Genomic DNA, 12,301 nt, shown 5'->3' with positions numbered 1-12,301 from the left:
CTCCATGGACTGTCTTTACTTCTCGCTGTCTTGGTGAAGCAGCCAGCATAGTCAAAGACTCCACCCACCCGGGTCATTCTCTCTTCTCTCCTCTTCCATCAGGTAGAAGATACAGGAGCCTGAGGGCACATACTGCCAGGCTCAAGGACAGCTTCTACCCCACTGTGATCAGACTATTGAATGGTTCCCTTATACGATGAGATGGACTCTGACCTCACTACCTATCTTGTTGTGACCTTGCATCTTATTGCACTGCACTTTCTCTGTAGCTGTGACACTCTGTACTGTTATTGCTTTTACCTGTGCTACCTCAATGCACTCTGTACTGACTCAATGTAACTGCACTGTGTAATGAATTGACCTGTACGATCGGTATGCAAGACAAGTTTTTCACTGTACCTCGGTACAAGTGACAATAATAAACCAATACCAATACCAATACGCTGCAGCCATGGTGCACCAATGAGAATGTTTAGGTTATGGATGGGCACCAATTTGGCCTGGATGGCATTGAGCTTCTTGCTGGCACTGGTACTCATTCTGGCAGGAGGAGAGTATTCTATTACATTGCTGACTTGTGCCCTGTAGATGTTGGAAGGACCTTGGGGTGTCTGGAGGGCAATCACTCATTGTAGGACACCCAGCCTCTGACCTGCTCTTATAGTCATAGCACGCCATAGCTCCCTGAAAGTGGTAACACAAGTGGATAAGGTGGTAAAGAAGGCATATGGCATACTTGCCTTCATCGGTCGGGGCATTGAGTATAAAAGTTGGGAAGTCATGTCGTAGCTGTATAAAACATTGTCTGGGCCACATTTGGGGTATTGTGTGTGGTTCTTTCTTCTACACTCTAGGAAGGATGTGGAGGCTTTGAAGAGGGTGCAGAAGGGGTTCATCAGGACGTGGCCTGGAATTGGAGTGTATTAACTAAATTGGACAAACTTGAATTGATTTTTCTGGAGTGTTGGAGGCCGAATGGTAACCTGATAGAACTACATAAAATCATGAGAGACATAGATAGGGTAGATAGTCAGGGTCTTTTTTTCCCAGGGTAGAAATATCAAATACTAGAGGGCATAGGTTTAAAGTGAGTGGGGGACAGTTTAAAGGAGATTTGTGAGGCAAGTTTTTTACACAGAGACTGGTAGGTACCTGGAGCACACTGCCAGGGGAGGTGTTAGAAGCAGATCTAACAGCAACATTTAAGAAGCATTTAGACAGACACTTGAACAAACAGGGAATAGAGGGGTACAGACCATGTGCAGGCAGATGGGATTAGTTTAGATTGACATCATGGTCAGCACAGACATAATGGGCTGAAGATGTTGTCCCATTCTATGCTCTATGTTCATTTATCCAGTTGGTCCTTCTGAGTTTCTGTTCAATGGCATACCCCAGACTGTTGATAGTGGGGTCTCAGATATATAATGCCATTGAATTCAATGGTAGCTGGTTAGACTCAAGGGATTCTGTTCTTGACTTCGGGAGAAGAGCTAGGTCGCTGCCAACATTCATTGAGCAGGTCAGGTGATGGGAGGATGACAGGTAGGATGTTCACGATGTCACCCAGCAACCAGGCCAAGGCACCAACGTTGTCACTGATATAAACTGCAGGTTGGCAAGAGCCTTGATCACAAGTGAACTAGCGTTCTGGAGTGAAACACAGAGAGGTTGGTGATATTTGGTCCACTTCTAAATCCAGAATGGCAAGTATAGTTTGGCAAGATTAGCTCGCAGCAGGTACAACAGGCAGGAGGAGTGTGAAGAGATTGGGATTGGTCACTGAGGTGCTGCTGATACGGACTGGAAGGAGAGCCTTGTCTGGTGTGGATGTTTTCAGAGGGTGTGAGATGACATAGAGGGAAGCTGCAGGATCATGCAAGATGGATGGAGCGGGAGAGTAGTGAAGACAACGAGAACTGAAGGATTCAACTGAGCGTAGAACACCTGAGGGCAGGCCAAAAAAAGGAGGCACAGTGAGTACGAAGGTGAGGAGGGAAGAGGAGCAAGGGGAGAAATTGGTAAATTGGTTTATTATTGTAACATGTACCCAGGTACAATGAAGAATGTTGTTTTGCATGCCATCATTTCATCACAACAATACATTGAGGTTGTACAAGGGAAAAGCAATAGAAGAATGGAGAATAAAGTGTTACAGTTACAGAGAAAGCGCAGTGCAGGCGGACAATAAGGTGCAAGGCCATGACGAGGTAGATGGTGAGGTCAAGAGTCCATCTTACTGTACAGAGGACCGTTCAATAGAAACAGAGTGGAGATGGGTGGACCCAGAGAAGAGTGTGTCATTGAGAGTTGGTGTTACAGTCAGTGAGGTGCGATGGTGATGGCTTTCAATATATTGATGGGGTTACATATTACTCTGAGCATGAGTTGGTGAGATGGTAATTATGCTGAAGCATTAGTAACAATGAGTTGTATTGAGCGGTTAGGATATTTGAAATTCAATGCTTATTCTGACAGGGAAATCCAGGAGAGGACAGCATCATGTTAACATTAGAGTTTGGAAATTCAGGAATAAAATTAGGAAGCACATTTTCAGTCAAGCTTGGGGAATATTTGGAAAGGCTGTGGATGCTGGATACTGTAGGGGTGAGGTTGGGCAGGGTGTTGTGTATTGGATTTGGGTGGTGCTAAGGCTGAAGTTGGTAGATTTTTTCGAAAGATAAGGTATGGAGCAGAGGAAGGTAAATGGAGTCTTAGTCCAGACCAGCCACGGTCAGATTGGAATGAGTTCAAGCAGCTGAAAGTCCTCTTCCACCTCTCAAGGAAGCATTTGCCTTTGGCTTCCAAAACAAATTCCGGCTGGTCATTCTTGGGCTCGGAGTTGGGAACTTAATGGCTGCCTTGGGAGGGATCGAGATCTGGCAGCAGGGAGGCTGGTACCACTGGCATGAGGGTGTTGCCCTGCCAGTATGAAATACATACCACCTTCCTCTCACTAGGCGGGAGGTTAGCAGAGCTGAGGATGCGAATCTTGTTGAGGAGTTTTATCAGCGTTGTATCATTGAATTTGTTTTTGACGTCATCAAACTCCTTCGCTTTCTTGGCCCAGGCTTCCACAAATTCCTGCTCTTCCAAGGAGGCATTGATCTGTGGAACAAAGAGACAGACCACTTGTTCAGTTAGTAATGTTAATGTCCTGCTCCTTTGAGCTGCTGTAAACATGGAAAATGCTGGAAACACTCAGCAGGATGGGCATCATCTCTAGAGAAAGAAACAGAGTTAATGCTTCGGGTCAAAGACCTTTCTTCGGAACAGGGACAGAGAGAAAACTAGTTTTAAGTTGCAGAGAAGGTTTAGGAGGGATGGATAGTACAGTGTAGTGGTTAGCATAATGCTATTACAGTGCCAGTGACCCCGGTTCAATTCCGGCCGCTGTCTGTAAGGAGTTTGTACGTTCTCCCCGTGTCTGTATGGGTTTCCTCCGGGTGCTCCGGTTTCCTCCCACATTCCAAAGACGTATGGGTTAGGAAGTTGTGGGCATGCTATGTTGGTGCCGGAAGTGTGGCGACACTTGCGGGCTGCCCCCAGAACAATCTACACAAAAGATGCATTTCACTGTGTGTTTCAATGTACATGTGACTAATAAAGATATCTTATCTTATCTGATAGGGTGAGCTCAGGGTTGCCATGGGGATAAATTGTAGAGATAGTCTAGTTGATAGGTTAAAGGTGACAGAGAATGAGACTACAAATTAAGGAGTATAAAGAGTTGCAAAATACATGAATGTTTCTGAGCAAGGGAATGAAGATGATTTTACAACCAGGCAAAGGGTCAATAGACAATAGACAATAGACAATAGGAGCAGAAGTAGACCATTTGGCCCTTCGAGTCTGCACCGCCATTTTGAGATCATGGCTGATCCTCAACAATCAATATCCTGTTCCTGCCTTGTCCCCATATCCCTTGATTCCCCTATCTATAAGAAACCTATCTAGCTCCTTCTTGAAAGTGCCCAGAGAATTGGCCTCCACTGCCCTCTCAGGCAGCGCATTCCACAAATTCACAACCCTCTGGGAGAAGAAGTTTTTCCTCACCTCTGTCCTAAATGGCCTAGCCCTTATTCTTAAATCATGCCCCCTGGTCCTGGACTTCCCCAACATCTGGAACATACTCCCTGTCTCTATCTTGTCCAATCCCTTAATAATCTTGTATGTTTCAATCAGATCCCCTCTCAATCTTCTCAATTCCAGCGTGTACAATCCCAGTCTCTCCAACCTCTCAGCATAAGACAGTCCCGACATCCCCAGAATTAACCTCGTAAACCTACGCTGCACGCCCTCTATAGCCAGGATATCCTTCCTTAACCCTGGAGACCAAAACTGTACACAATACTCCAGGAGTGGTCTCGCCAGGGCCCTGTACAAATGCAAAAGAATCTCTTTGCTTTTGTACTCAATTCCCCTTGTAATACAGGCCAACATTCCATTAGCCTTCATCACTGCCTGCTGTACTTGCTCATTCACTTTCAGTGACTGATGAACAAGGACTCCTAGATCCCTTTGTATTTCCCCCTTACCTAACTCCACACCATTCAGATAATAATCCGCCTTCCTGTTCCTGCTCCCAAAGTGGAGAACCTCACACTTATCCCCATTAAACTTCATCTGCCAAGTATCTGCCCACTTACCCAACCTATCCAAATCACCTTGAATTCCCCTAACTTCCTCTACACATGTCGCACTGCCACCCAACTGTGTATCATCAGCAAACTTGCTAATGTTATTCACGATGCCTTCATCTAAATCATCAACATAGATCGTAAACAGCTGCGGTCCCAGCACCGAGCCCTGTGGCACCCCACTAGTCACGGCCTGCCATTCTGAGAAACATCCATTCACCCCTACCCTTTGTTTCCTATCCGCCAACCAGTTTTCCATCCATGTTAATACCCGCCCCCCAATTCCATGAGCCCTAATTTTACCCACCAATCTCCTGTGCGGCACTTTATCAAATGCCTTCTGAAAGTCGAGGTATACAACATCCACTGAATCTCCCTCGTCTATTTTCCTGGTTACACCCTCAAAAAACTCCAGTAGATCAGTCAAGCATGATTTGCCCTTGGTAAATCCATGTTGACTCGACCCAATCCTATCATTGCTATCCAAATATGCTGCTATTTCATCCTTAATAATGGACTCTAGCATCTTCCCCACCACAGATGTTAGGCTAACTGGACGATAGTTCTCCGTTTTCTCCCTCCCTCCTTTCTTAAAAAGTGGGATAACATTAGCCATTCTCCAATCCTCAGGAACCGACCCCGAATCTAAGGAACATCGGAAAATGATCACCAATGCATCCACAATTTCTAGAGCCACCTCCTTTAGTACCCTGGGATGCAGACCATCTGGACCTGGGGATTTGTCAGTCTTCAGCCCCATTAGTCTACCCATCACCATTTCTTTCCTAATGTCAATCCACTTCAGTTCCTCTGTCACTCTCTGCCTTTTGTCCATCCTTACCTCTGGGAGATTTCTTACGTCTTTCCCCATGAAGACAGATCCAAAGTACTTATTAAATTAGACTGCCATCTCCCTGTTTCCCGTAATAATTTCACCCAATTCGGTCTTCAAGGGCCCAACATTGTTCCTAACTAACTTCTTTCCCTTCACATACCTAAAAAAGCTTTTGCTATCCTCCTTAATATTCCTGGGTAGCTTGCCTTCGTACCTCATTTTTTCTTCCCGAATTACCTTTTTAGTTAAATTCTGCTGCACCTTAAAAATTTCCCAATCTTCTATCTTCCCACTCAGCTTGGCTCTGCCATACTTCTTCCTTTTTAACACAATGCTATCTCTGACTTCCTTTGTCAGCCACGGTGGCCCCTTTCCCCTCTTTGAGTCTTTCCTTCTCTGGGGAATAAACTGATCCTGCACCTTGTGCATTATTCCCAAGAATACCTGCCGTTGCTGTTCCATTGACAATTCTGCTAGGATGCCGCCCAGTCAACTTTAGCCAGCTCCTCCCTCATGGCTCCATAGTCTCCTTTGTTCAACTGCAAAATTGACCCTTCTGATTTGCCCTTTTCCCTCTCCAATTGCAGATAAAAACTTATCATGTTATGGTCACTACCTCCCAATGGCTCCTTTACTTCGAGTTCTCCTATCAAATCCTGCTCATTACACAGCACTAAATCCAGAATAGCCCTCTCCCTGGTTGGCTCTCATACCAGCTGCTCCAAGAATGCATCCCAGAGGCACTCTATAAACTCCCTTTCCTGGGGTCCAGTACCAGCCTGATTTTCCCAGTCCACTTGCATATTGAAATCCCCCATAACTATTGTGACATTACCCTTGCCACATGCCAACATTAACTCACTATTCAGCTTGCACCCAATATCCATGCCACTGTTCGGAGGCCTGTAGATAACACCCATTAGGGTCTTTTTTCCCTTACAGTTCCTCAGTTCTATCCACACTGACTCTACTTCTCCTGATTCAATGTCCCCCCTTGCAAGGGACTGAATCTCATTCCTCACCAACAGGGCCACCCCACCCCCTCTGCCCACCTTCCTGTCCTTACGATAGCATGTATACCCTTGAAGATTCATTTCCCAGGTCTGATCTCTCTGCAGCCATGTCTCCGTTATCCCAACAACATCATACTTACCCATTCGTATCTGAGCTTCAAGCTCGCCTACCTTATTCCTGACACTCCGTGCATTCAGATATAGGATTTTTAACCCATTTCTCCTCTCTCCAATTGTATTAATGTTCCGAAATTGTGTAGTTCCTACCTGTCCTCTACCCTCCATCTCGCTATCCTCTCTCTCATTCTGGATCCCCTCCCCCTGCAAATTTAGTTTAAACCCCCCCGAGCAGCATTAGCAAACCTTCCTGCAAGAATGTCAGTACCCCTCCATTTCAGGTGTAAACCGTCTCGTTGGAACAGATCCCATCTTCCCTGGAACAAATCCCAATTATCCATAAACCTGAAGCCCTCCCTCTCGCACCATCCCCTCAGCCACATATTAATCTGCCTAATCTTCCTATTCCTCTCCTCACTCGCATGTGGCACAGGCAGCAATCCTGAGATTGTTACCCTGGATGTCCTGCCCCTCAACTTAGCACCTAACTCCCTGAACTCCTTACGCAGGACCTCCTCTCTTTTCCTGCCCACGTCGTTAATCCCTACATGGATCACAACATCTGGGTTCACGCCCTCCCTCCTGAGAATAACCTGAACCCGATCGGAGATATCCCGGACCCTGGCACCAGGGAGGCAACAGACCATCCGGAATTCCCGATCATCCCCACAGAATATCCCATCTATAATGAACAATAGCTGATTACGCACCCACCCAAGCATGTTCTGGGTGGTTTGTCGGCAGAGTCTGTCATGATCAGTTGCCAGTGGAGACATCAATCATTGAATCTGGGAATGGCTCAGCACCCTGCTGCCTCATAGTCCAATAGACTTTTATTGGCATTTATGTAAAATAGGCTTAACCAAATGGAAAGATGAGCAGAGATCTCCAAAAGGTAAAGATTTCCTTCAGTGTGATCTCTTGTTTGTATTCTTGCAGTACAATCATAATATAAGAAGCTAATACATACGTAGTCGGATCCCACAGACAACATTTTTTATGTAAGTTGGATAAGGGATAAATATTGGCCAGGACACAGGACAGAACTTCCAAACCGCTCAGCCTTCAAATAACCCACTTATACCCACCTGAGAGGAGAAACGTTCCAAAGGCAGTAGCTCTGGACATGTAACACCCCCTTGGCACTCGGCTGAAGAACCAGCCAGGGGTTTGTGCTCAAGTTGTGGGAGCCTTTCAGACTCGGAAGTGTGAGTGCCTCAGCCCACGCTCTCGGACCCCACCGTCCAGTCTTCAAGTGAGCTTTGCTCTGCCCACGTTCAGTGTGAGTCACTGGGTACCAGGATGCTGCCATTGATCCTTGTACATCTCTTTCACTCAAAGGCCAATTGTGTTGAACCAAATACTACCCAAAATCAGGTACTTATTTAACAGGCTTACAGCTGAAGCAATCGATTCACCTTGCTCTTTCATATAGGGCCAGAGACAAGAAACATTGTGGACTATTGGAAAAATCAGATCATTCAGTTAATAACCAAATCATTGCCTGCAGATTGTAGTTAGTTATCCTATTATTTGGCCATAGGTTTATTTTTTAAAAAAACATAAAACAATTTTCTTGAAGCTGACCCAATAAAAATGCTATTAAGTAGAATTTACAGCATAGGCACATCCTTGATGGTCCAGGCCAGTGTTCTTGTTCCTCTCTCACCCTCACTTCCTCGGCCTTTCTTCCAACTTCCAACTTTCCCGAAACACATTTGCTGTTTTCACTGCTTTCAGGGTGACAAAGTTTATCTTGTATACTTTAGAGAATGCATGAGTGATTATCAATGACGGCCCCTGGTTGCTGAATGGATTCTGGAAAACCCTTCACCAACCACCACCCCCCCCCCCCCCACACACCTCCCCCACCCACCCAGCCAGCGCGGAAAGCTTGAGAAGATTCAGGGCCTCGGTCATCGTGTAAAGTGAAGCAACTGAGTTGTTCCCTGCGGCATGTTTGGAGGTTGGTTTGAACAGTTTCACAGTCAGATTTGGAGCAAAGTTTTGCAGCTCTTGAAGCTGCTCCTCCCCGTCGCTCCCATTGTCTCTCTGTTGGTTGAGAAGCTTTGTGCCTGGCTTTTGCTGCAAACAGATATTGGCACAATGAGCTTTCTCCCAGCAGTCGCTCTCAATTTATATTGTAGTAGAGAAAAAGAAAGCATGTCTGGTCAGACTGGACCAGAGGTGATTTATCAGTATCCTGCAATCTAGATCTTTGGACGGAGACGCAGCCTCCTGCCTGGTACTGCCAGCTGCTCCAGCCTGTGTCTTCAACTCAGTGCACGGCATAAGCCAGCGTGTAAGCCAGTCCAAATTGTACAACTTTCTTTTGGTTGTGCAGGGCACACACTCTGCCTAGGATATTCTGTAGCTGCAGTGTTCAGTGTGTGACAGGCCTTAACCTGTGAGTTTCATAATTGACAAGCTACAATCTACAGGGTCTGAGTGTGACACGGCTTGGACTGGACTTTAGAACATAGAACATAGAACAGTAGAGTGCGGGCCAGGCCAGTTGGCCCACGATGTTGTGCTGATCTTGATGCCAACTTATACTAAATGTCCTCGTCCTGTGTATCATCCACTCCATATTCATGTGTCTATCTAAAAGCCTCATAAGCTCCACCAGGCTGCTTGCCTCCACTGCTATCCCTGGCAGCCCATTCCAGGCACCTACCACTCTCTGAGTAAAAAATCTTGCCCCTCACGTCACCTTTAAATGTCCCTTCCTCTGACCTTAAAAGCATGTCCTCTGGTGTTTGACCTTTCTACCCTGGGGAACAGATTCTGACTGTCTACCTGATCTATGCTTCTCATAATTTTAAAAACCTCTATCAGGTCTCCCCTCAGCCTCCGACGCTCTAGGAAAAACAACCCAAGTTTGTCCAAGCTTTCCTTATAGCTCATACCCTCCAATCCAGGCAGCATCCTGGTAAACTTCTTCTGCACCATCTCCACAGTCTCCACATCCTTCCTGTAATGAGGCAACCAGAAATGCACACAATACTCCACGTGTGGTCTGACTAAAGTTTTACACAGCTGCAGCATGACTTCCTCAACACCCCTACCAATGAAAGCAAGCATGCCGTGTGCGTTCTTTACCACCTTATCTACTTGCTTAGCCACTTTCAGTGAACTATGGACCTGGACTTCCTGAGATGACACACTGTGTTTTGTGAGTATGATCATCTCCAGCCTTCTGCTTGTGTGTTCGAGTGTGACGTTCTCTCTATGGTGCCTGTATTCTATGTGTGTTCTGAGTGGAGAGAAGATAATTTGCTGCCTAGCTTATTGATTGCTCAATAGTGCAGGGTACTGCAACTGGCCACAGGCAGAAAATGAAATCTCAGGGACATGTTCTGTGAAAAACGCTTTGACTGAAGAAATTTTACCTTGGAGCTTATGTGGGAATTGCACTGGAGATAATGAACACTTGACACAAGCTGTTCATCTGCACAAAGTTGCTGCTTCTCTGACCCTTTCATTCTGTTTATGGCAGTTTCATTACAAAGTGAAGGATTCAGCACAGTAAGCAGCTCAAAGTGCAGTGGTTTAGGTAAGGTGGAATAATTTGGTGGTTATGCTTACAGACCAGTCACCCAGTCAAACCAAAAATAAAACAGAGACCTTGATTAAAATTATTCTGAAGCAGTTTTTGAATCTTGCAATCAATTTAAAAAGCAATCAGGGTTAAAATGGCTTGTATCAGGCTGTTGGGTTGTTGCAAAAAACTCAACTGGTGCTGTAGCCCTTTAGCTTATACGTGACTTCATCTCCTCAACAATATACATGACCCTTAAGAAAAGTCCCGCAGATGCTGGACATCTGAAACAAATACAGAAAGTGTTGAAAATCATCTGCAGTCATGGATATAAGATGTCAACCCTGTATCTCTCTTTGCACATACTGCCTGACCTGGTGACTATTTCCATCATTTTCTGTTTGTATTACAAAGCACTTATACACCCTCTGAAGTGGTCCTACCAAACCACTAAGTTGTATCAAACGCCAACACCAATAGCAGCACTCTGGGAACACCTTCCCTACTTGCCCCGGAGTAGATCAGGAACTAACGTCTCAAGGCTGACTTGGGATGGTTAATAAATGCACACATATCTCAAGAATTACTAACAATGAAAGTAAATTATCTAACCTAGCATTGACTGCCTTCTGATAACCACCCAGCCATCATATTGTTAATACTGTAGACTGGCAGCTTTTGTAGATCTGCTTTCAATATAAATTCATATTCCACAGTCAAGGAGGCAAAGGATTGCAACAGCATCTCACATTCACTTCACATGGTGCTACTCACGTTATGTTCAACTGAGGGAATCAACAGGTTGGTGATGCATATTTTAGACCATCATCATGATTTGTTGGTTATCTCCTGAGCTCTTGTGACATCCTACACAGCTCCCTAATGATGCCATAGAACCACAGAACAATACAGCACAATACAGGCCCTTCGGCCCACCAAGCTGTGCCGACCTTCTAACCACTCCTAAGACTATCTAACCCCTTCCTCCCATATATATAGAACCATAGAACAATACAGCACAATACAGCATACAGGGACATAACCTCTGATGTGGCTTCTTGGGAGGTCCAAGCCTTTCACTCTTGGCATTGGTTTACACGCCATCTATAAATTTGCTAGTGACAGCACTATTGGTGGAAGACTCTCAGATGGCAATGAGGAGGTGTACAAGAGTGAGGTAGATCGGCTGGTTGAGTGGTGTCACAGCAACAACCTCGCACTCAATGTCAGTAAGACCAAGGAATTGATTGTGAACTTCAGGAAGGGGAAGTCGGGAGAACACACACCAGTCTTCATTGCGGGGTCAGCGGTGAAAATGGTGAGTGGCTTCAAGTCCCTGGATGTCAACATCTCAGAGGATCTATCCTGGGCCCAACACATTGATGCAACCATGAAGAAGGCACGCCATCATCTCTACTTCATTTGGAATTTGAGAAGATTTTGTATGTCACCAACTCTTACAAATTTCTATAGATGTACGGTGGAGAGCATCCTGACTGCTTGCATCACCGCCTGGTATGGAGGCTCCAACGCACAGGATCGCAAGAGGCTGCAGAGGGTTGTAGACTCAGCCAGCTCCGTCACAGGCACAACCCTCCCCGCTATCGAGTACGTCTTCAAGAGGTGGTGCCTCAAGAAGGCGGCATCCATCACTACGGACCCTCACCACCCGGGACGTGCCCTCTTCATGTTACTACTATCGGCGAGGAGGTACAGGAGCCTGAAGACCCACACTTGATAAGTTAGGAACAGCTTCTTCCCCTCCGCCATCAGATTCCTGAACGGTCCATGAACCCATGAGCACTACCTTGTTATTCCCTTTCATTTGCATTATTATTTATTTTTGTAATTTATAGTAATTTTTATATCTTTGCGCTGTACTGCTGATGCAAAATAACAAACTTCACGTCATCTGAGTCAGTGATAATAAACCTGATTCTGATTCTTGTGTGGCACAGACACTCCTTGCCACTTTCCTTACCTACATTCTGCTTGCAAGTTGCAGACAGCCGTATCCCCTTCAAGGATTGACACCTATTCTTTGTGCAGTCTTCTCCTGCGAAGGTCCTTCTCTCCTCCTCCTGACAGTCCCCCATTTGTCACCTGCTCTTTTACCCATCCCTCGCCACTGGCCATGGGCTGGATGCTGGCAGCA

The 12,301-nt window shown here is 45.8% G+C and overlaps 1 protein-coding gene across 2 annotated transcripts in view; it reads right to left on the bottom strand.

Moving 5' to 3' along the window:
• ace (angiotensin I converting enzyme (peptidyl-dipeptidase A) 1) overlaps window positions 1–12,301 on the bottom strand; it is a 144,929-nt gene that overhangs the window by 105,899 nt on the left and 26,729 nt on the right. For both annotated transcript variants that reach the window (XM_052038907.1, XM_052038906.1), the window contains exon 2: window positions 2,944–3,108. In XM_052038907.1, the coding sequence (XP_051894867.1) occupies window positions 2,944–3,108 (165 nt within the window). The remainder of the gene's footprint in view (window positions 1–2,943; window positions 3,109–12,301) is intronic.

This window comes from Pristis pectinata, chromosome 25 (genome assembly GCF_009764475.1).
Source record: "Pristis pectinata isolate sPriPec2 chromosome 25, sPriPec2.1.pri, whole genome shotgun sequence".
NCBI lineage: Eukaryota > Metazoa > Chordata > Chondrichthyes > Rhinopristiformes > Pristidae > Pristis > Pristis pectinata.
Note: the sequence above shows the minus strand (reverse complement) of the source record. Positions and strands in the feature narration are given on the sequence as shown.